Source organism: Chrysemys picta, chromosome 11 (assembly GCF_011386835.1).
Source record: "Chrysemys picta bellii isolate R12L10 chromosome 11, ASM1138683v2, whole genome shotgun sequence".
Lineage (NCBI taxonomy): Eukaryota > Metazoa > Chordata > Testudines > Emydidae > Chrysemys > Chrysemys picta.
Window position 1 is genome coordinate 71607346 of NC_088801.1, and position 25743 is coordinate 71633088.

At 44.7% G+C, this 25743-nt stretch overlaps 1 protein-coding gene across 1 annotated transcript in view; it reads left to right on the forward strand.

The window, feature by feature from the left end:
* The first annotated feature begins 200 nt into the window (after positions 1-200).
* LOC101935709 (aryl hydrocarbon receptor) overlaps positions 201-25743 on the forward strand; it is a 138012-nt gene continuing 112469 nt past the window's right edge. The window contains 2 exon segments of the mRNA XM_005311491.4: positions 201-619; positions 6283-6470. Coding sequence (XP_005311548.2) covers positions 561-619; positions 6283-6470 — 247 coding nt within the window. The 5' untranslated portion in view covers positions 201-560.

Below are 25743 nucleotides of genomic sequence, written 5' to 3' on the forward strand. Positions count from 1 at the left end.
CCAGGGGAGCCAGGCTGAGGGGGGCAGCAGGAGGCAGGGAGCTCTACAGCCATGCAGGCGACCCTTCTCCCTGCCTTTCCCCCGCGGAGCTGGCAGCAGGGGGGTGAGGGCCCCCAGGGGGCAGCAGGAAAGGGGGCAATGGGAGGCAACTCCCCACCCCCCACTGCCAGGGACTCGGTGTCAACTTTCCGATCCACCTTAAAGCATCTCCCCGCGTGGCTGTGATTCCTGGGTGGGGTGTTGCCCGGGGAGCGGAGGGGGCTGGCGCGCGGCCCCGCCTTGCAGGGTTGTACCTGCCCAGCTGCGTCAACTTTGTCCCAGTCCCAGCTGGGTCGGGAGGGCGCGCGTGGCGTGGGGCAGCCGGGACCGGCCGCGGAAGGGGGCAGGCTCGCGCCACGGCTTGCAGCAGCGTTGGGGCTTTTCCCCCCTTCCCGTCGCGGGGCAGGCCGGGCTCGGTGGGTTTCCCTTGGGAGTCTGGGCTTCCTCCCCGCCGCCCCATTGCGTGCCAGGAAGAGCAGGGAGAACTTTCCCCTGGGGGCGGCTTGTGTCCCAGGCTCGTCATGCTGCGGACGGGAGGCGTTTATGCCGGGAAAAAGAGGAAAAAGCCGGTGCAGAAAAGGTAGGTGTGTGTGAAAGACAGAGAGCAGCTCCCCTTCCCGGAGCGTGTGTAAATCACCCGTGCCCACCCCTGGGGCTTTGCAGGGCTGTCTGGGGAGGTGCTGGTGCTGCCTCTGTTTGCTTTAATCAAAGGGCAGGTGTTTCCTCTGCCCCTGACTCCTGCTCGCTCCAGTGTCCAGGCAGGTTGTCCCCTGGCTCTAGTCCTTCTCATTGGTGCCATTCAGCGTCCTCGAGTTCCTTTCCCCCCTGTCCCTGGACAGACCTCACAAGGCTTGGTTCTCTGCTCCCCCTTTGGCTCACTTATGTCTAAAGTATTTGCTCCAGAACTGGTTGTGAAATACACTCCGAGAGAAGCCTGGGTCTCTGGGATGGGGCTGCTGAAATAGCTCGCGGATTCTCTGATACCATTTAAATCCCATCTGGACTGCATTGTTTGACTGTGAAATCTGAAATTGTCCAAAGACTCACACAAAAGTTCACGCTGGATATATGTGCTTCCCTGGGTTCACTTAGCAGCTCCGCTCCAAAGACAAGTTAACTCTTAAAAAAAGCCATTCCCATGGAAGAAAGAGAGCACAAGGGTATTGTTTCCTGCTTTGGGAAGTCTAGTCAAAATCCTTCCCATGTTTTTTAAAGTTATAAATTCCCTTTGGAGCTGTGAGAACGTGACAGAAATCTCCAGAAAATGAAATGGGCAGTGGTTTGTGGAATTTTGGGACATTTGCTCTAAGTAATCTAAGGATAACAATCCAGGCTCTGGGCCGGGTTCTCAGGATGTCCTCCAAGTAGATCAGCGTGGTGGAGACACTGGGCTATTCTTATACTAATAAAACGAATCAGGTTTTCCTTCCTAGTGCCCTAGAGGAAAGATGATTCCTTCCGCTGGAGCTGCAGTGAGAGAGAGAGAGACCTTTGCCCTTGCTGGAGTGCCAAGTCAGGGCAAAAGATAATGGCTCTGATTCTCTACTGCTTTGCACTAAGGCTGTGCAAAATGCTTTCAGATCAGAAAAATGAGTGCTTCATGCTCACTTTGCATGGGTGTAAATGATTGCACAAATTTTGGGGAAATGGGGAATCAGGATTCCCCTGCTGTCTCCTTGAGATTTCCAAAGCGCTTACCATTTCAAAATGTCTACTGGGTTAGTGTTGAAACATTATAATATAAATGTTTTATATACATATCAGATTAAAATTAAGTTTAATATAATATAAAAGCAGTAATGAAATGCATTGAAACAATAAAGTTGAAATGAAACAATTTGACATTATCAGAATGATTCATTTTGACTTTTTCCCATCAAAAAATTCACTGAAATTGACACATTTTCTAATGGAAAACTGTTCTGTCAAAAGTTTTGCAACTAACTCTACATGTGACCATATCCCAGACCCAGAGCATTCAGAGTACTTGGCAGTCCCTCCTCAGGATGTGCCAGGACTGGAAGACAGATAGGCATAGGTGGGGCAAAGTGCAGTAGGAAGGGAAATTATGTTTGTTAAAGCAGGGCTGTTTGGTCCAATATCAATTCATTCAAATTGTTGGGGGTGGGAGGTGGGGAATAGGTTAAATACCATTTGTAAATATAATTAATATATGAGATGCTATTAATAGGCATCCCAATAAACTGTATATGCAAGACAAAGCCAGGAGTATGTATCTACTCCTTACCTCACATCTTTGTTTAACTATGCAATATATACATTGCTGCCCCAAACAGAAAACCGTAACTGATGTTATTAATTTACAGCACAGGCACTATTGCAGTTGCAGGTTCACCAGCTTGCAATAGTTCAGCTTCCTGCAGTGTTTCCCATGCTGAGTGTAGAGCAGTGGTTCTCAAACATTTATATTGGTGACCCCTTTTGCACAATGAGTGCGACCCCCCCCCTTATACATTTAAAAACACTTTTTAAATATTTAACACTATCATAAATGCTGGAGGCAAAGTGGGATTTGGGGTGGACGTTGACAGCTCGTGACCCCCCACGCAATAACCTTGCAACCCCCTGAGGGGTCACAATCCCCAGTTTGAGAAGCACCGGTGTAGAGGAATACTGTAGCAAATGTAAGTAGAATAGTGCAGTGTGATAGTGTATAACAAATCCAGTTGTCTTTGCCCTATTAGAGAACAGTTTTATTACCAGCAACACCCCTGCTGTTTATGTTGGTGTTGCTAGGTTTGTTGACAGTTCCATCATAAATTCCGGTGGGAGAAACTGCTTTGGGCCGCAGCCCAGTGTTTGTTTGCTGAGTTTCACACTGTAAAACATACACATATAATATAGCTGTGTCTTGTCATGGCTCTGACAAGTAAACAAATTCATAGAGCTGACCCATTTACTGGCCATGCTCTGCCTTCTGATGCATGTGGTTCAGCTTATGATGCTAGTTGATAATCGCCCGATAGGACCCCCTACTGGGAAAATGTTTGTTGTAGCACAGAGTGGGGAGACTCCTATTACTCAACAGTAACTCCTTTGGCCAATGAAGGAGCAGTTCAATGGGTACTCCTGTGCAGTTGCTGGCAGGAAGGATTGCAGTTTGTGTGTGTTTGGGTCTTACGAATGGGGAATTAAAGAGAGTGAAATGGGGTAGTAGGGGGTCTCATGGCCTTGGCTGGGACACAGGACCTAGACAGACCAATTTTTAATGTATTAGCCCCGCAGAAGAAAAATCTCAAGTACTAAAGTAGAAGAGCTTGCTCTAGGAACTCCACTGAACCACCTTAAAATGGGAGAAGTAGGCTGTCTAGTTTGGATATGAAGGGACTTCTTCATTTCTCATGCTGGGAGCTGGAAGTGCTTATGAGCATAATTGTATTGTTCTCTTTAAATCTGGAGTAAAAAGCCAGGCTGGCAGGGCTAGGGAAGGTTCTAAGAGAAGCGCTACAGTAAAGCAGGGGCAGAGTAGCTTTAAGGATGATCCTTCACCCTTGCACCTGACTGGCAACTCACCAAAAGCCTCCCACTGTCTCAGCATACTCAGTTATCATTCTTTCTAAGCAGAGCCTCTTGTATCATTGCTGTCTGCCTATTTCTCTTAACATTGTCCCCGTCTCCTGGAAGGACCTTGTGAATGAAGAATGATCTTCTTCTGCCTTTACTAGAAAGTGGGTCCCCTCTAAGGAAATTTGTCCCAGATCTAAAATGCATTAGATGCCTTAAATGGGGCAATATAAGAGCATTACATTTTGTTCTGCTTTTTATAATCTTACAGTTTGTGTAAACTAACTTTACTGAACTTCTGTGAACAAGCTAGTTTCTGACTCCCTCTAAAAAGACAGAAAAACAACTTTTTCATTAGATAAGGATCAGACATCCAACAATCTGATTGTCTTGAGGTACAGAATCCCTCATCATCTTAAACGAGACATCTATTAAAGAAAACAATTATAAACTACAGACTCAACCAGGCTTCCACACAGTTTGAGTTCCAACTTAGTCTCTCGTGTACCAAGCAACAAACCTTTTCTCAGACTCTATGCAGCATGCAGACATATAGTGGTTGAATAGTACACTGCAAGTATGTTGTCACACGTATTACCTTGGTACAATATGTGAAAATATCATTAAAAATACTAGAGCTGTCAAATGATTAACAAAAAAATTACAATTAATTGTGAGATAAAAATAGTCATGATTAATTGACTTTATATTATTATTTTTATTACAAATATTTGCACTGTAAAAAAGAGAAACAAAAGAAATAGTATTTTTCAGTTCACCTCATACAAGTACTGTAGTGCAATCTCTTTAACTTGAAAGTGCAAGTTAAACAACACAATGTAAAACTTTAGTGCTTACAAGTTGAAGCATAATGGGGCATACAAATATTTAGCGTATCTGGCACATAAATACCTTGCAACACCGGCAACAACAGTGCCATGCCTGTTCTCACTTTCAGGTGACATTGTAAATAAGAAGTGGGCAATATTATCTCCCGTAAATGTAAACATGTGTTTGTCTTAGCAATTGGCTGAACAATAAGTAGGACTGAGTGGACTTGTAGACTCTAAAGTTTTACATTGTTGCAGTTATATAAAAAATAATTCTGTATTTGTAAATTACACTTTCATGATAAAGAGATTACACTACACTACTTGTATGAGGTGAATTGAAAAATACTATTTCTTTTTTACAGTGCAAATATTTGTAATAAAAATAATATAAAGTGAGCACTGTACACTTTGTATTCTGTGTTGTAATTTAAATCAATATATTTAAAAATGTAGAAAAATATCCAAAATATTTATAATAAATTTAAATTGGTATTCTATTGTTGTTTAACAGTGCGATTAAAACTGTGATTAATCACAACTATTTAAAAAAATTAAATTAATTTGTGTTGTGTTAATCCCATGCATTAACTGCAATTAATCGACAGCCCTAAAAAAATACTATGGTGAAATAGTGGTCAATCCCTTTTTAAAACTTACTTCCTATTTATTCTCCTTTCTGGACTCTCATGGGCAGTTTTTGAGTAACAAGAGAGCAAAGAATCATGTTTGATGTAGAACTGCTAAACCTAGATCATTTTATTTTCTCACTCCTAGAAATCTGGAACTGAAAACTCTAGTAAAGCATTTTTTTGTTTAAATTCTCATCCTATCTCTACATGGATCCATTGCTCTAGCCCAAGTTTAAACTTCCGATGAACAGATTCTGTAATGAAAGTGTGACGAAGTCTTTGAAAAATGGATTCTAATTATAAAGTAGTTAATCCTACTGTGACGAGTTCCCACCGGGGTGCCACTGAGCCCTGTGACGCACTAGCCTGGGCTCCCTCTCACACTGTGCTGCTGTGAGACGCTGCAAAGCCCTCCTAGCTTGCACTTTCACCAGCATTCACACAGGTAGGGACACACCCAGCTGCAGTTACACGCCGGCTCTCCAACCACCAGCCTCCCAGCCTAGGACCCCAGAGCAAATCTGTCCCATATATGAGTTTAATACCCGGTCCGCCTCTCCCTCAATGTGAAGAGGACCGTGCACACTTGTGGTAACGAAGCTGAGATTTTTCCCCAGACACCTTAATCAAATGCACACTGATCTGGGTTAAAATATAAAATACGTTTATTAACTACAAAAGGGTAGATTTTAAGTGATTATAAGTGATTACCTAGTAAATAAACAAAACTGCAAACTGAGCTGATCATACTAGATAGGTAAGATATGAATTAACAAATTTTCACCCTGAGTGATAAACAGGCTGGCACATTCTTAAGGCTTCAACTTCTAGGCTCTAAAGTATTACATTCTTTTTTTAAGTTGGGTAGGTTGGCTTTCCCAGATTTTCATACACAGGCTAGAAATCCCTTTAGCCTGGGACCATCACTTCCCCCAGTTCAGTCTTTGTTCCTCAGGTGTTTCCAGATGTGTGATTGTAGAGAGAGTGAGGTACCATCATGATGTCATTTCCCCCTTTTATATCTTCTTCCCACTTGCTGGAAAGCTCATTTGCTCTGACCTGGGTCAAGCAGTTCCCATTGTGTGGTTCTCTTAAACAAGTGGACAAAGAACATGCAAGCGACTATTTGATGACGATTAAGATTACAGTGGTGCACAAATGGAGTTTGGGAAGGGCCTAGCAGAGGGGGATGTGACTTGTGCCAGGTTTATGCTGATAGTTCCCTTCTTATTTGCATTTTTCTTTCCATCTGTTAGCCCGAAGCCACCACCTCCCGAGGGCGTACTGTCAAACCCCTCCAAGCGGCACCGGGACCGCCTCAATCAGGAGCTGAACAAACTGACGAGCTTGCTGCCCTTCCCTGAGGATGTCCAGGCCAGACTCGATAAGCTTTCCGTCCTCCGGCTGATTGTAGGATACCTGAAAGTGAAGAACTACCTCATGGGTAAGTGTCAGCAACTCAAAGAGACTCCTGTGCTGAGAATGGGAGGGCTTCCTGGCTTGATGGTGTTAAGGGATGTTCAGGGATCTGCTAGGCAGCATTTTATCTTCTTCTGAGCCAGATGGCCTCACAGTCCTGAATGCAATTTGTGCCAGAATGAGCTGCCACTGGGGAGGAGGGAGCAGTCTTAGGGCAGGACAGACCATGCTTCCTAGGAAACTGGATTGATGCTCCCTGTTTGTTCGTTAAGGCCAGGAGAGCAGAGTGGCTCAGGGCTGCGCTTTTAACTCATTACTATTAAGCTTTAGTGGTCGGAGGAAATGGGCCATGGGAGATTTGTCCTTGCCTAGAGGATGGACTTGGGAGGTTGAGGCAGAGCAGGCTAGCATCCCCACCCTAAGTGGGGGAAGGCAGGCTCACTTGTCGAACTCCAAGCAAAAACTTCTGGGAAGAGGAGGAGTCTGAGGCCCTTTTTAATGGACGCTGTTCTGTGACTTAGTCAGTGCTTGTGAGAGTAGCTTGTGGGAGGAGGTGCTGCCCAGGTAGAAACATTCCTTCTTGATGAAGCCTGTTGGCTCTGTGTTGGAGAAGACCCTGGGGATCAATATTACTAAGCACTTTGGGGAACGGGCCTGTACACAGGTTCGTGAGACTGCCTGGTTTTGAGAATCTGCTCCATCTAGATATTCATCATAGGGTTGGCTCCAGAAATCTCACTTTCCGGGTGCAGTGCTTCTAGGAATGAGGATAGAAATCTCACTCCTTCCTCCCTTGTCTGTTTGCTTCTGCTCCTGGGAAATACAGAGGGTGCAATGGGGAAAGAGGAGATACTTGTAGGTGGCCAACTGCTTAGAAACATAAAATGGAAAGCACCCAGACTCACCATTGCCTGATGGCTGGAGTTGCAGGGACGGTATCATGGAGAACGTTAGTGGAGTATCCCTGTGCTTTTGAGAAAGATGAGAATCTCGGCCAGGGAGTCCTAGGCCAACATTCTATTTTTGCTCCTTGCTTGACTAATAGCGCAAGAATGCACGTGGTAAAGCATCTAATCCTACGTAGGCTCCTCAGGTAACCGTAATGTCGCAGTTGTGGTCCCAGTTTTAGGGGAGCAAGAAGCAAAACTTTCAGCCATAACCTTCCTCTGTCTTGAAATCTTTAATATGCTAAATATAAAAGAGGGGATTTCAAAAATGCACAGTGTTGGCCTATCTCTGCTCCCCATTGATGTCAAAGGTAAAACTCCTACGGCTGTCAAGGGGAGCAGTTAGGCCAATGCTGAATGATTCGGAAAATCCGTATTGTGATAAGTTTTATCCTAATTTTAGTTGAATGATATTTATCTCCATGTGTAAGCCTTAGTAGTTCTACCCAGCGGACAGAGGGATTGAGATAGGGTCGTATTTAGCAAATGTAGAACACTCTAAAAAACAAGTCACTGTTTCTGTCTGGGAATTTGATAGAGTTGTTTTGGTGTCCATTTTCAATGTAAAATCTGCAAGGTGGTTTGTGATCCCACTGAGCACGTCCTAGGTAGGGCTGGTCAAAATTTTCCCATCCATTTTTTTTTTTTTTTTTGGTGGAAAATTGTGTTTTCAACTAACTGAAAATTGTCACAGAAAATGGCTGCTATCCTCAAATTTCTGATTTTTAATTGGAAAATTCTCTTCCCCCTTCCCCACTCCTAAAAATAAATATTCAGCTATAAGCCAAACAATGTTTCAGTTTTGGTTTTCAATGAAGAGTCAAAATTTCCTGTAAGGGAACAAGATTTTTTTTCATCTAGCTCTGGTCCTGGGGTTCGTTTTGGTTGGCCTGGGCTTGGCTGAAATACCATGGTATTGTAAAGGGCCTGATTCAAGACAAATTACATCCTGTTTCCACATCACAGAAACCTGCAGACTTCAACAAGGAGAACTGAAAGAAAGATGTAGGTCATGGGCGGGTGTATTCTGTAGCTTTGGAACCGTTACAACATTGTGGGAGCTCTAGTACTTTTCATTGAATTGGGCACAAAATGAAATGTGAATCTTGATGGTTCCACTTAGTTTTCTAAACTCTTGGAGTGGGGTAGGGGAGAAAAGTATAATTATGTGTGTATCTGTGTTTGATAGACAGCTCTGGACAGCACTCACATATGGTGATGGGCGTACTGTAGGTACCTAGGTATAACAAGAAGATGTTGTCAACTGGAGTATTTTATTCAGTATAAGCATGTAAGTTTTAAATATTTCTGTTGATAAGGCTGCAGAAAATCTCTACATTTGAGCTCTGTAAGGGTGGGACTTGTTCTGTGCTCCCTCCCTCAACATGACTTATTTCAAAGTGAAGAGAGAATTGATCTGGGCTGCTGTACAGTCAGATCAGCCTTTGATGTGGTATCCTGGGAAGTGTTTTGCTTTGGAGAGAGGCTGGGAGAGGAGAACGGAGTCACTGTCTATTTTTGGTCTTCCTCTGGGCAGAGAGACTGTTCTTGCAGAGAGACGCTGTATCTGTGCCCCACTGCATTGGGGCACTGTGGTGTGCTACCCTTGTGTGTTCTGCCGTAACGTTGCATTAGCAGGACTTTTGAACCGGCTGTGGCTCAGACCTGAGAACATCAGGGCCAGTTTGTGGGTTCAGGGAGGTGCTCAGGACATGCCAGGGGTGGTCATGCTTGTTGGGAGGGGTCATGGACTTCAAGTTGGGAGAGAACTGAGCTCTAATCCTGCTTCTGCTGCCACTGACCCACTGCGTGCCCAGGATGCACTCATTTGGGGTGCCCCCATTTTTGGCGGCTGCGCACCCAGGGTTTCATCACCACTTACTGGAGTTGTGGATTCTCAACCCCTCTGAAAACCCTCGGTGTCTCAAGACAGATGCTTTTATGAAGACTTTGGCCTTGAGGTCTCTGCCTTTATTTTTCCACCTGTAAAAAGTGGCTTACAGCTTCTGCTGAGCTCACAGGGCCATTGTGGCATAATGGTTTCATGCTGAGAAAGCACTTTGGGATCCTCTGATGGGAGTTGGAAGAGCAAGGCAAAGGATTAGTCAGCCAGGCACAAAGCACTTCTGAGGAACAGCACCGATGGTTCCATTCAGCCTTCCATTGCTAGAAGAGTGGTAGCTCTGATAAGCCTTATCCAGGGGCTCCCACTGGAAATGCAGCAGCTTCCTGGCTCTCTCATGGATGTGCAGGTCTCCTGGGAGTTCCCATCTAACTACAGGGTATGAGGAGTTCATAGCCCACTGCAGTTAATTATTTTAATAGTTTAATTCTCTGCTCAGGTTGTAGTTGGAACAAGCCCCACTCTGAGCCTTTGCCACCAACTATACAACCATCACCTCTGTTGGCATTGGCTCAGGCATCTCCCTTTGCTCTTCACCCCATGACAGGTTACTGCCTTCTGTAAGAAGTCCATTACCAAGCTTGTCCTACCTGTCTTAGAGCCAGGGTTCTCAGACTTTTGTGCTGGTGACCCCTTTCACACAGCAAGCCTCTGAGTGTGACCCCCCCCTTATACATTTAAAACATTTTTTAATATATTTAACACCATTATAAATGCTAGAGGCAAAGCGGGGTATGTGGTGGAGGCTGACAGCTCGTGACTCCCCATGTAATAACCTTGCGACCCCCTGAGGGGTCCCGACCCCCAGTTTGAGAACCCCTGTCTTAGAGATAGAGTTGCCAACTTTCTAGTTGCCGAAAATCGAATACCCATGCCCCACCTCTGCCCTGAGGCCCCACCCCTTTGACGAGACTCCACTCCATGCTCACTCCTTCCTCCCTCCCTCTGTCGCTTGCTCTCCCCCACCCTTGCTCAGTCACTCAGTTTCATGGGGCTGGGGCAGAGGGTTGGGGTGCGGTGGGGGGAGGGAGAGGCCTCTGGCTGGGGGTGCAGGCTCTGGGGTGGGGTCAGGGATGAAGGGTTTGGGGTACAGGAGGGGGCTCAGGGCTGGGGCAGGGAGTTGGGGTGTGGGAGGGGATGTGGGGTGCGGGTTCTGGGAGGGAGTTTGGGTGCAGGAGGGGGTTCAGTGCTGGGGCAATAGGTTGGGGTGCGGGAGGAGGTTCGGGGTGTGGGCTCCAGGCAGTGCTTACCTCAGGCAGCTCCCGGAAGCAGTGACATGTCCTCTGGCTCTTAGGCGCAGGGACGGCCACGTAACTCCATGCGCTGCCCCTGCTTCAAGGTACTGTTCCAGCAGCTCCCATTGGCCGCAGTTTCCAGCCAATGGGAGCTGCGGAGCCGGCGCTTGGAGTGGGGGCAGTACGCAGAGTTCCCATGGTCGCCCCTGTGCCTAGGAGCCAGAGGGACATGCCGGCAGCTTCCTGGGGGTGCCTGCCCCGCTGCGCTACTGACCAGGCTTTTAACAGCCCGGTCAGTGGTGCTGACCAGAGCTGCCAGGGTACCTTTTCGACCGGGCATTTTGGTTGAAAACCAGACGCTTGGCAACCCTACTTAGAGACGAAGGCCACCTTGTCTCAGCAGTGTCAAACAGTTTGGTGATGTCTGCAGACATTCATCATTTCCCACCCCACAAAAAGAAAACCCTAACAATTTTAGCAAGCTGCTTGCTGTACCAGAGCCTTTGTAGGTGTCTGAGTCAAGATGGACATACTCTTAGCCCTTTTCTGGTATGTACAAGGGGGAAACTCAACTGTGGCAGAAAAGTGACACTGAAAGAGCTGGGAGGGGGAAAAAAATCTCATTTTGGAAAAATTTCTCCAACAATTGTGTCAAAGCAAAGGCTTTTTGGTTAGATTTGAGGTCTAATAAATTTATTTTAGAACTGTAAACAACCTGATTGTGGAAAATTGTGCAGGTTTTGGAGAATTCGTTTTTATTGTACTCCACCACTCTTCAAAATGTTTTATTAAAGAATAGACATTATCTATACCGGGGCCTCTGGAGACACACTAATCTCTTCTGCCCCCTCTGTGGCTTCTTCAGCAGCAGAACTAATGAATTGGTGTTTTTAGAGCTTTTCTGATGTTCGTGATTTATGCTGGAGGTCAAAAATATGAGAGATCAATAGGGCAAAGTGTTATGTAAATAAAAGTTAAACCAACAAAAAGAAGACCATTGCACTAAGTGTAATTTGACTTCTATATTTGGGGGGAAGGGGGCAGCTCCAGTCAGGTCAATGGGGCTGCATGTGGGGGGAGGAGCAAATTCTACGCCTGCCCAAGGCTTGCAGTTTCAGGGGGCAATGCCCCCTGCCCCCAAACTACACCCATGCAGTTCAGTTAATTTCTACCATGTGTTTGGTTATGGGAGTGGTTAGAATAAGTCAGACCTTGCCAAATGGAAAATGAAATATAACTGTAGAAAGGGAATTGTGAATAACAGAGTTGAAGGCAAAATTTAATTAGTATTTTTAAAGTTGCATTTAAATGTAAAAATAGGACAGTTTCTGTTGAATGGATGCCTCTTAAGCTCTCATTCTCAAGTATGCAAGCGATTCACTTTATACAAGCAAAATAAAGGCTGCTGCGACTTTCCCTTTATTTTTCTGGAGTGGTAGAGAGAAAAACAAAGCTGTGGTATGAAAAATCTGATCCTCCTCATTCCTTGTTGTCACCATGCCTCAGTGGGTCACAACTGAGAATACCAAATTCAGGACAAGCTGCTGACCAGCCCCAAACTGGTGGTTATTCTTCCATAAGATGTACCGAACCAGCAACAAAAGTAAACTTTTGTCTCACCACACTGGCTAACAAGAAGACAGAAATGCAGCCTCCTTAGGTATTCCAGTCCTGGATTCAACACCTAGACACTAGACTTAAAGATGAGTGGTTATTTAAAACCAATTTCATCAAACCAAAGAGTTCTTCTGATCCCAAAGGACCAGCCACACACCCAGGTCAATACATAACTCACATCTTACCCAGAAATCACGCTGTTGCCAATCCTTTGGTATCTAAAATCTAAAGGTTTATTTATAGAAAGAAAGAAAGGTGAGAGTTAAAATTGGTTAAAGGAATCAAATACATACAGTAATTGCAAAGTTCTTGGATCAGCTTTGGAACAGAGATGGAATAAACTGCTGGCTTGTTAAGTCTCTAGTTGCTTCCAAATCATTGGAAGGACCTCCGTCCCTTGGTTAGAATGCTCCCATTGGTATAAATCCATAATCCAGAGGTTTGAGCAGGAAAGAGGCAAAATGGAGATGTTTCCAGGACCTTTTATAGCTTCTGCCACGTGGAGGAAAACGTCATTGTCCCAAAAAAGCCCTCAACATCGTTTGTGGAAAAGTACAGGCACAAGATGGAGTTTAGTACCACATGATCTAGTCACATGCCCTTGCATGCTTCGATGTGTCATAGCAGGGGCCATTACCCATATTTTAGTTAGAACGTCCATCTGGAAAGTTCATTAGGTGGGGATAGGCTTCTTCCATGGCCCGTTGTGTTCGTTGATGGGCCGTCAGCGTAAACATTCCCAACATAATATGCTAGCTAGACTGGATGTAAGTATCCTGTGGGTGTTACCCAGGAGCAAACACATTTGAAATACAGGTACATAGTCAATATTTCATAACTCCAGATACAAAAATGATACATGAATGTCATTATCCTATTTGTATTCAGTAAACCCTAACTTTTCCATTCACACCCTACATGACATAGTTTGTACAAGTTTTGTTGCAGTTGCGTAACAGTGGTAGCAACAATGATCTACATGGTCATATTTTAATCATATAACATCTCACTTGTTTAAAATGTGCCACTGATAAGTTTTGGATTCTGTCTCAGCCCTGACCTAAGTGATGGCTCTGTCCATCTTGAAATCCCAGGGCCTGGGCTAAGTGACTCACTGACAAGCAGCCCTGAATCTGTTATGGATGTTGATTTGATATAGCTGCATATGCTCACAAGTCCATCCAGCTTGCACGCTGCTGATCTTTCCTTAGGAGTCTGGAAAGAGAGGAGTAAAACGACAAGTGCCTCTTTCTCTGAAGTCTGGGAGAAAAAATTCTCATCAATTGCAGTGTTCAACCAGTTAAAGGGAATAAGCTGCTGTAGTATGTGTGAGTGCACTTGCTGTATACAGCTAGTTTCACCCAGCCTAGAAATGGAGGTTTTAGTGCTATTGCAGCTCTTGCGTTGGACAGTAGATCATCTGGAGGATGGTGTGGACTGCACTCTCAGCAAGTTTGCAGATGACACTAAACTAGGAGGCGTGGTAGATACACTAGAGGGTAGGGATCGGATACAGAGGGACCTAGACAAATTAGAGGATTGGGCAGAAAAAAACCTGATGAGGTTCAACAAGGACAAGTGCAGAGTCCTGCACTTAGGACGGAAGAATCCCATGCACTGCTACAGACTAGGGACCGAATGGCTAGGTAGCAGTTCTGCTGAAAAGGACCTAGGGGTCACAGTGGACGAGAAGCTGGATATGAGTCAACAGTGTGCTCTTGTTGCCAAGAAGGCTAACGGCATTTTGGGCTGTATAAGTAGGGGCATTGCCAGCAGATCGAGGAACGTGATCGTTCCCCTTTATTCGACATTGGTGAGGCCTCATCTGGAATACTGTGTCCAGTTTTGGGCCCCACACTACAAGAAGGATGTGGAAAAATTGGAAAGAGTCCAGCGGAGGGCAACAAAAATGATTAGGGGTCTGGAGCATATGACTTATGAGGAGAGGCTGAGAGAACTGGGATTGTTTAGTCTCCAGAAGAGAAGAATGAGGGGGGATTTGATAGCAGCCTTCAACTACCTGAAGGGGGGTTCCAAAGAGGATGGAGCTCGGCTGTTCTCAGTGGTGGCAGATGACAGAACAAGGAGCAATGGTCTCAAGTTGCGGTGGGGGAAGTCCAGGTTGGATATCAGGAAAAACTATTTCACTAGGAGGGTGGTGAAACACTGGAATGCGTTACCTAGGGAGGTGGTGGAGTCTCCTTCCTTGGAGGTTTTTAAGGCCCGGCTTGACAAAGCCCTGGCTGGGATGATTTAGCTGGGAATTGGTCCTGCTTTGAGCAGGGGGTTGGACTAGATGACCTCTTGAGGTCCCTTCCAACTCTGATATTCTATGATTCTATCTCTTATTTGTAAATTGATGTCCCGTTCTGAGTTTACGACGCTCGATCCCATAGTCTTCCTATGGGATTCAAGGTACAACATTTTCAGCTTACAACATGGTTCTCAGGAGTCAATTGTGTCATAAGTCCGAGGACTGCCTGTATTAGTATGACTGCAGTAGTTGCTAGAGGTCCCAATCCACATCAGGGCCTGATGGTGTAGAGTGCTGTAAGGGAGAGTTTACAGTCTAAATAGACAAGGCAGGTAAAGGGTAGGGGAAAAGGGAGCTTTATTATCCCCATTTTACATATGGGGCACTGAGGTGGAGAGAGAGTAAGTGGCCAAAGTCACACCAGGTGTCTGTGACCGAGTTGGGACCGGAGCACAGAATTTGTGCCTCAGTCCAGTGCATTCCCCACCAATAGTCCTTTCCCTCAACAGGAAGGAGGTTGCAAAACAGGAAAGGCCATTGGGGCTGGTTGAGTTTGGTGCGGATGCCGATCTGCTGATACAAGCTTCCTCTAAAACGCTTGTTCAATTCAGTATCTTCTTCACTCCGTTTTCTTCCCCCATCCCTTTGTGGTCTCTGAAGCTGTGTGTTGCTACAGCCTTAGAAAACCCCTGCCAGGAGCAGCCGGGATAGATGGATTCAAGAAAACCAAAAGGTTTGTTTTTCCAAGAAGCATGTTTTATGATATTTAATGTGACACATGATACCCAGCGAGCCTGATTCATTTGTGCAGGAAAAGACTTGAAGCTGATTTATTTGGCAAACCAATCTACTTGTGTTTACCTCTCCAGCTGTCCTCCATAATGCCATTCAAGAGGCAGACTTCCTGTGCCGGCAAATTACTCCTCTCCTCGATGGCACAGAAAAGAAGGGAATAAAACATGTCATAAAGTAATGGATTCTCTACTCAAGTGAGCTTCTCAATGTTTTATCCCATGGGTGGCATTGCTGATGATTTACACTACTGCTCTTCCCCTAGCGTGCCTGACGTTCAAGGGTCTCCAGGATAGAACATGGTTCATTTGACAGAATTCTCTGGTGCTTCACAAGCTGATACATAACCCCCACTGTGGGTGTGTATAGGTGGGATTGCTTCCTCTGCTGCTGAAATGCAGCCACCTCCGGGGTGAGACATGCCATCTGTTTAAAAGCATAAAGCAACAGTGTCGATGACGTTCAGGTTATTTTTGACATGAGCATTTGCATGGAAGGCTTATAGTCCTCCTCAGTGTACATGCTTTAGTCTAAATTAAATCCACATTGTCCCCACATGCCATAGTGGGGAAGCTGCAACCCACTGAGTATAGCTCTAATTTATTCGTTTAGCCCTCCCTCTTATGAGCGAGGAAGGTGCCACCAGTCTTCAGTATGGACTTTGCATCTCAATGCAAAGCTATTGCAAGAGTATGGCATAGCTTTTGGTATGTGTGTCACAGTCTTGAGGGTGCTCGTGCTAATGATTGATTTTGCTAAAGAGCCCTTGGGCATTGGAACAGGACACCCAGCTTCCCTTTGCTCCTGTACCCAGATGAGAGGTGGAAGGGTCTCCTCCATTATCCAGGAAGCCAGAGGAAACTCTGAGCAGGGAGTGTTTAGACAGTCCTGTTGCAACCCAGCTACCATAGACTCATTATATCTTTTGTGTGTCAACTCCATTGTAATGCTCTCTAAAGGCTGCAGCCCCTCCAACGTGCAAACTGAGCTGAACATACCTACAGTATGGAGGAGAGAGGCTGAAATTCTCTCTAGGTCAGTTGACTGTACACTTGCCATTCCCCATTAATCTGCCCACGAGTTAGATATTTTTCTACTTTTTTTTTTTGTAGCAGAAGATGACAAGTACTGTCAGCATCCCTATGTCAGTTAGGAAACCTGCCTGGATCCCAGCAAATACGCTTCCAAATAGAGTGATCACCTATAGAGATCAGAAGACAGCAGTTAAACCTAATCTGCACAATACTGTAACCTACAGATAATTACTTAGCAACAGGCTGTTGTGCTGGCAAATGCTCTCCTTGTGATACACTGAAAATATGTTAAAACAATGCAGAGTCCTTGTGGCACCTTGGAGACTAACACATTTATTTGGGCATAAGCTTTCGTACTTTTGCGGTAACCTAGAATCCTACACGAAAGCTCATGCCCAAATAAATGTGTTAGTCTCTAAGGTGCCACAAGGACTCCTCGTTGTTTTTGTTGATACAGACTAACACGGCTACCACTCTAAAACCTGAAAATATGTTGTCTTAGCAACCCTAATGAGAAAAGTCATTATTTGTCCCCTTGACAGGCTAGCTGCATTCACGGTGCAGGTTAGTGGCTGCATCTAGGTTCCTTTACTCTATCGGTGAAGTTTAAATTGAACTGTTTGGACAGCGGCTACATTGTATTTCTGAATTTCTTTTTCCTCTCGCATTTGACTTGGAGAGGTGTCCCATGGCAAGTAGAAATTGTTCCCTACTGGACAACAAGACACAGGAACAGTGGCACTCTGCCAATTTACACTAAACGAAGATCTGCCACCAAGAATCTGATGTGCACAAGGGGGTCTTTTTCATTCTGTTTGTGCAGCACCTTACAACAGGCCTATTATGCCCTGGCCTCCTACATAGCACAGGCCAGAGACCCAACCCGTGACTGACCTTGTGGTAGAGGTGGTTGAAATTTTTCTAGTCTGAAGCTTTGACAATTTCAAATTTGGACATTATAAAATTCAAAAAAAAAAAAAGAGAGAAAAATGTAGACAAAACTTTTGCAGATTTTTTTATTTTCTTTTATTTTCAGAGCTGGTCAAAACGTTTCAAATTTTGAAAAATAAAAAATCTTTGTACAATTTACACGCACACACACACACACACACTTTCCAGCGTTATTGTGCAGCTGGTCTGTTCTTACACAAGCTCACAGCCCGAGGGTTTTATAACACCCCATAAAAGTTTTGGCTAACTTCTTATTCCATTTAAGTACCTGTCTAACCACTGCTTTGAGCTATTGTTTACCCGTTACAGAAGTTCTTCTGTTTCCCACCTCTTCATTTTCACCAATGTAATCCTTTATCTCCCATCCTCTTACAGAGACAATTATTGCAATAACCTTTCCACTAGGCTAGGAACTTTCCAGCTCATATTCTTTGTTCCAGTTCTGGGACTTCTCTTGCAAGATTCTTTCACGGTGGAAGCTCCAATTGCTCTGCCTGTGACTTTCTTTTTGTCTTGCCACTGAAGAGGCCCAGGATGTTTCTTCAATAAGCCTGCCACCACTGTCGGGTTGGCTTTGTTTGTTAAAGCACTGCACTCTATGGCTGAAGAATGTGTATGGGAGAATAGTGGATAGGAGAAAATAGGTGAAGGGAGTAATCAGGCCTCAGAAGAGGGCAGTTCCATGTGTGACAAAGAGAGTTCGGTGTTCACTTGGAAAAAGCAAATATGTTTCAGATTCTGCTTTTAAAAAGCCAACTCAGCAGAGCTGATGGTGAACATGAGCAGGACATATAGGTCTGATGTGATAACACCTTGCACTTCTATAGATGTCGGTGATGCTACATCTTAGAACTTTTGTCCTAACCTAGGTTCCAAATGGGTGGGAAATATGCTGCTATTTTTCATTTGGGAGGATTCACTGCTCATTCGTGACCAAATTTTTTTTCAGTCCTTTGGGTGTTACTGGTTCTTCCCTGACCTGTGAAAAAGAAATGCGTCACCTTGGCCAGCAGCTTTTATAGTTAAGAGCCAGTAGAGTCTGTAAATGATGGTGTGACATGCAACAAAATACAGGTGTTGTGCATGTGGGTCATTTTTCATGCATAAGTAGGCTTGGAAGTTGAGAGGGATGGTTCCTATTTACCTCTTCTCTCCCCACCCCTCAGAGCAGCAGGGAAGCAAAATTCCTTTCTGGGGTGGTACATCTACTTCCCACCCCATAGACAGGGCTAAGCCTTCTCCTTAATCTTCTGAATGGTAGCTGAAGCCTTTTAGCTGTGGGTGGGTGGGTGGATGTTGCAATTTGGGCTGGGATGAGGAGCACTATTATCTAGTTCCATTTCACCCTGAGATACTGTCAAGGATTTTCACAGCCCAGGTTTTACACGTCTTGCTTCACTGGAGAAAGCCAAGCATGCCTCTAAAAGCTGGGCTGGGGCCCCGGTTTCCTGGCAAGGTCACTCACTACTGAGCAGAGCCCTTTGGTCACCTCCTAGTCCAGGCCTCTAGGTCAGTGCACTTTCCTGATGAAGGCAAATGGTAGGTTTTCAGACACAGTGGAAAGCCAGTGACCCTTTATTATGCCTAGTGTCTTTTTAGCCCAGCCTAACTGACCATACCTAACTTCCAAGACTAACACTTCCAGATCTTCCGGGAAAGATTCTGGGGCACGTCTGAATCCAGATTAGTTCCCTGTGATGTTATCCGGCATGTACTATTGCTGATACAACATGGGTGTGTTTGTGTACAGCATGTGCATTTAGGCAGCGAGCAATACCGTGCAGTAGGGAAGGAGAAGTGATCATTTAAAGACACTGTGTCCTTGTCACAAACACACAGCCCCGCAGTGTGTTTTAACTTATTAAAGACTTCCTCTGAACCATAGTTAATCTTGTACTTTATCTCATCCACCCAGAATTGTTGGGGGGCTGGGAGCTACAGTGGTGGGGACCTGTGTCTCGCTAGGGAGTGAAACTCAATCCTGGAAAATCTGGAATCTGAATCCCCTCTGTTTTTAGAATGTCAGCAATCAGCCACTGATAATGTCAGATTTGATTTGCCTCTTCATGTTAAGTCTTTGCTGCTCCTCCTGGGTTTTTGAAGGTAAAAATGGATAAAACAGTCAAAGAAACAATCCCATAGAAATATCACTGTCCTACTTAGCTGTCTCCGTGACCATAGTATCTGAACACAGCACAATCATAAATGAGTTTATCCTTCACAGCATGCCTGGAAGGGAGGGGGCTGCTGTCTCCACTTTATAGATGGGGAAACAGAGGCACAAGGGAGCTGGAGGGCTTGTCTTCCTGGGACATTCAGGAATGTTAATCTAAATTAACTAAAGGTGTGAATTTAAGAGATTTGTTAAACTGCATTGAACCATGTGGGGATGCTCTTATTCAGAATTAAAGTGATCTTTCCTCAATTTAGTCTAATTCATTTTAATTCACTTCAAAGTGAGTTAAACTAAATCAAATTCAGAACGCTTTATTCTGAATACGAGCACCCCCACAGGCATTTCAACTAATCCACTTTAAAAGCGATTTTTTTTTTAAATGAGTCTGAGTAGACAAGCCCTGTGATTTACTCAAGGTCCTACAAGTCTGGGGTTGTGTGGGGAATTGAACCCAAGGCTTCCAAGTCCTAGTCCAATGCCTTACCCACAAGACCTTCCCTGCCCTATTGGTGTGGTCTGATCCACCATAGATCATGCTAGAGAAACACACTGCTTTTTCAACATCAACACTCCACACTGATATGCTGGGATGTATCGGGCACTGCCAAGTTATCTGAGCCTATGCAGCAGCCATGTTATCAGAAACAAGCACACAAACAGAAGTGAAGCTTCTTCAGCTCATCTGATTAATTCCACAGAGAAGGCAGTTCCTCACACGTGAATCATTCCGCTTTGCTCTCTGCCAGTAGGACAGGAACTTCAGTTCTAAGAATCGAGCCGTGGTGCTAAGAAATGCTGAAGGGCTGCCAGCCGAGTTATTTTGACAAGCTGGTTGTGCAAGCAGCTATTTCAGCATTGCAGAGCAGTAACTGTTAGATAAGAGAGGCTTTTGCAGCTGAGAGCAGAGACACAAAAGGCTGTTCTGTTGGCGGGGAAGGCCAAGGGAATTTGCGCAAAGGCAAGGCAACCCTTCTCTTTTCTCATTGGATCCTGTTGGTCATGGATTTACCAAGAACAAATCAAGCCAAACCAGCTTGATTTCCTTCTTTGACAGGGTAACTGGTTTGGTGGATAGAAGAATGCAGATATGGCTTTTTTGATGTTCCGTGTTTGTCTGAATGAGGTAGTGGAAGCTGTTTGCATTTAAAGGAGCGAAGATGGTACATGTGCAGGGCAGAGAGCATACAACATTCCTCCCCAGTCTTCTTGATGCTGTACATTTGGTAAACATTTTGCAACGTTGGCTCCAGTGGGAGGCACCTGCTAATAAAAGAATGAGATATTGTGTCTTCAAGTGACGGGAAGACTTGCTGCTGATCTTCAAAGCAAAAGCCTCAATTTTAAGGTGGATTCCCTGGGAGATGGGGTGGTCACTGGGAAAACAGGCGCTGACCCTCTATCATAGTTACTATCATAACCATGAGAGCAATTTCAAATTGGTCTCCGTGACCTTTGAGTCGGTGCATGTAGCTATTAGTGGAAGGAATGAGGTCAGAACTCTCCTTTAGTTTTTCCTTTCTTAGATGATACATGTCTGAAAACTCTTTGTATATAAAGATCTGGAATATAATTCTGGACCATGGCTTGACTGGCTTCCAGTGCTACAGATGTGGTGCTGCCAAATGGAACGGATGGGTATGAAAGGATGGTCTTGGCAGAAGTGTTTGCCTGTTACCTGGCAAAAGGGACTAGTCACCTGACCAATATGTGACAAGTATCATTTTGGGAGGTAGGCCAAAATCAGACAACTAAAGCCTTTGTATCAAATCCCTGCACCTGCAGCCATGCTTTGGGTCTCCTGCTCTCATTGGCCTGAAGTTCCTGAACCTGACCTGCCAACAGATTTTGCAATATTCCTGCATGCCCCATTGGCTGAGCTGACACTGCATGTAATTGCCTTTGTTTGTCTGCCTTTGAGACCAAACCCTTGCTACTTGCTCTTGACATTCGGGAATTGTGCTTCTGGTAAAAGATCAGGGTGTCACCCATGAAGAGCAGCATGTGAAGAGTTGTCCATAAGGAGCCATTTGCAGTACACCACAATGTCTGTTGCTTCTACAAAACCAATGAAGATGGTTTGTTAACTGCTTACAGGTGGATAGACACACATCTCTTTTCTAGAGCATTCTCATAACACCATCTAAAGCAAACGGGTATGGAAAGATCAACATTGTTTCCCATGGAGCCAGAACTTTCCCAGTAGTTATGGAAGACCTCCGACAGCTCTCTGTCCTGAAGATACAGCTGGCAGCCTCTCCTCCATGCTGAGGGAATGTACCATGCCTCTGTTTCCAGAACAATAGCAATGAGATGGGATGGCTTTCCTCCTAGTTGTCTACATCATGTCAACACTGAGCAAATTAAAATACTGGAGCACCTGGCAGGAGAGCTGGGCCCATTTTGCTCCACCTAACATTTAACAAATTCAGGTGACGAGAAGCCTTTCTTGCCGTGTGTGGGCTGTATTTATAGTATATCCAATCACTTGGCCATTTCTGCACCTCCAGTGTGGGTGGCCTCCACGTGTGGCACTTAAAGTGAGTTGATTGGTGATGCTGACACACCCTCATGTAACAGATGAGTCACTGCTGGGAGGAGCAAAGTAAAATTTGTTTTCCCTCCATTTTTGTTTCCTCTTGGTGGGATTACCTTTGGGGGTCCTCAGCCTGCTGTCTTTGTTCATACAGTGTAGTCATTTGAGGGGATCTGACATTTGGGAGGTTTTTAATGTTTGTTTTCTCAGATCTTTTTAAAACCTCTTGGTACAGGTTGTAGCAGGAAGCCTGGCACTCAGAGCACATATGCAGCCTCCTGGGCAGGGTGAGTTCTGTCCCCGTGTGCTGGATATGTGGGTGATATGTACTTGGGAGCATAATGTGATAAAGTGTCACTCCATGGGCCAGTTAGTGTCAGAAAGGTAAGTGTGTGTGCACGGGATGGTGGTGGTGGTCATTTGATTCGTAAAAATCTACAGAATCATCATTTCAGTGGTGTACCATGGCAGGGGGGACTCGCTGCCCCACCGCCCACCTCCAGGTGCTCTGGGTGGTGGAAATTTTGATAATAGTGTCGTCGGAAATGGGTCGAGTTGGGTATTCTTTGAAAGCCCTTTCACCCCCAAACACAGTGGTACCAAACATGACAAACCTAGAGCAATTATGTAGCTACGTATTTGAGAAAATATTTAAAAATCAACAGTTTTAGTTATACTTTACTGCAGGGATGCATTACTTACATAAAAAAGGCATTGATCTCTGGGAATTGTAGAGAAGTTGGCCCTGACATGTACGACTGAAAATGTTTTTTCGTCAAAGTCATCATCTGTGTCATCTCCGTCTAAGGCACTGCTGCTAGACACGTTATCACACTGATCCTTGCCCGTGCTGCGCACACACATCTCCGTACAAGGCAAGTTGCTGGCCAAATATTTGCAGGGTGGTGCACACGAGCATTTGATTAGGTGGGACTGATTTGGGAAAACACATAACTGGTCTGATCAGTCCATCCTCCGTGCCTGGCAAGGGAAGTGGTTTTGGATGCACTCAATCATCTCAGACTCATTCCATTGCTTGATAATTTGTCCTCTTGATGGGAGGTATAAATGCAGCCCTCGTCGGTGGCAATTTATCTCCATTTGTCTACTTCTTGGAAAACATCCACCAACGTAGCTCTGCAAGTGTCGTAATGTTGGTCTTCAAATGGTAAACTTGGCACATGAATGCCTCCAGTGCAATTATGACCTCATCTGCCACTGGCTCAGCCGTTCTGAGCACCTTCAGAATGAGGAGCGACTCATCAGAGGCTGAATCAAATGCCTTCCAGTAAGATAATTTGGTCTTTCCAGCCAACCTCCCAGCAGTGTCACATCCTGAAAGGACGTGGAAACCTGGCAGAGTGGGGGCTTTTAATGGTCCGAGTGATACAGAGATTTAGTTTCTAGCAGAAGGCAGAAAAACAGAACCTTGCGGAGGTCTCAGGTAGAGTCTCACCGAGAGCACTAGAACAAAAATCCAGAGTTTAAAAGCACCTCTCTCAATGGCACTGATGACATGCAAGGTTTAATGTCTGCCTCCTCCTGGGAATTACAGAAGAAACTCCACTGAACAGTGTGAGGCAGCAGCTTCATTACGCCATGTGATGACAACATTCTTTAAGCAATTCTTCACATGCTGGAGCATTTGTCCTGCAAGCTATGTGGTTCACTTGTCCTTTGGGCAAGCATGAGACAGTAGCTTCTTCATTTTGATGTTGGAGATGTTTGTGGAGTCAATGATTTTCTATTGGACATGACATCTCTTTTTTTCTGGTAATATTTTTAATTTATTCCTTTGAATACATTTCAGACTTGAGGTAGACTTTGTCAAAGGTCCAGTATTTTCTCTGTAGCCTCATAATGAAGTGTTCAACCATTTCTCCTCAGGTGTTAATGGTTTCTGGTTTGTCGAGAGCTTGTATCTCAGCCATACCATCTATAGCTTGTGGCTGCATGAGTAGCTTTCTAGCCATCTAAAACCCAAAAGGGTTACTTACAGGAAATGGAAGGAGGGGCATGTCGCCGAAGAAGTATACATGGGAATAGGGTGAGCATATAGGGACAAAATCAGGAAAGCCAAGGCAAAGAATGAGTTACAGCTGGCAAGGAATGTCAGAGACAACAAGAAGGGGTTCTTCAAATACATCAGACAAAAAATAAAGATATGGGATGGTGTGGGTCCGCTGCTCAATGTAGAAGGTGAACTGGTAACAGAAGATAATAGGAAAGCAGAGCTGCCCAATGACTACTTTGCTTCAGTCTTCTCACAAAAAATAGCATGTGACTGGATGACTAATGAAGTTACCATAGACAATAAAGGGGAATGGATGTAGATTGGGATAAATAAAGAACGTCAGATCTTCTGACCAATTTGAATGAATTCAAATCAGCGGGACCTGATGCTATTCATCCCAGGGTACTGATGGAATTAGCTGAAGAAATCTTGGAGCCACTGGCAATAATATTTGCTAACTCATGGATGACAGCAGAGGTCTCGGAAAACTGGAGGAGGACTAATGTCGTGCCCATCTTTAGAAAGGGGAAAAAGCAGGAGCCAGGGAACTATAGACCAGTTCATCTGACTTCAATAACTGGGAAGCTACTAAAGCATCGTATAAAACTTTCAATTTGTGAATACCTGAAGGATAAAAGGGTAATTTAGCAGCCAGAATGGATTTACCAAGCACAAATCATGCTAAACCAACTTGATTTCCTTCCTTGACAGGGTAACTGGTTTGGTGGCTGGGAGAATGCAATGGACATATTATACCTGGACTTCAGCCAGGCTTTTGACACAGTCCCACATGATATTCTGATCAGCAAGCTGGAGAAATATGGGCTTGGTGGAACTTCCATTAAGTGGATACATAACTGGTTAAACAATCGCAAACAAAGACTAGCTATGAATGGAATGATGTCAGATTGGAGGGAGGTCTCAAGTGAGGTTCTACATGGATCTGTCCTGGATCTGGTGTTGCGTAACATCTTTATGAATGACCTGGATGTAGGAGTACAGAGCCTACTGATCAATCAGCAGATGACATAAAGATTGTGGATGAGGGGTGGCAAACACTGTGGAGGACAGAGCTAAAATTCAGAGGGATCTTGATAAATTGGAGAACTGGGCTATAGACAACAAAATGAAATTCAACAAAGACAAATGTAAGGTGCTACACTTAGGGAAGAAAAACCAAATGCACAAATACAGAATGGGGGATAACTGGCTTGGCAGCAGCACTGCTGAGAAGGATCTGGGAGTTGTGGTGGATCACAACCTCAACACGAGTCAGCAATGCGACGCTGTTGCAAAAAAAAGCAAATACAATTTTAGGTTGCATTAACAGAGGCACAGCATGCGAGTCACAAGAGGTGATAGAACTGTTCTGCTCGGTGCTGAATTGACCTCAGCTGGAGAACCGTGTCCAGTTTTGGTTACCACTGTACAGAAAGGATGTAGAGAAACTGGAAAGAATTCAGAAGTGTGACAAAGATGATCAAAAGAATAGAACACAAGTCATATGGCAAAAGCTGAAGAAACTGGATATGTTTAGTTTGGAAAAGAGGAGATTAAGGGGGGACATGATAACTATCTTCAAATACTTAAAAGTCTGCCAGAAAAAAGATGGAGAAAAGTTGTTCTCTTGTCACAGAGGGCAGGAAAAAAGGCAATGGGTTGAAACTACAACATAGCAGATTTAGATTAAATCTCAGAAAAAAATTCCTAACTGTAAGAACAGTAGGACAATGAAACAGACTGCCTAGGAAGGTCATGGAAGTTCCTTCCCTGGAGGTTTTCAAAAGGAGGCTGGAGCCATCTGCCTTAGATGGTTTAGATACAACATATCCTGCAGCTTGG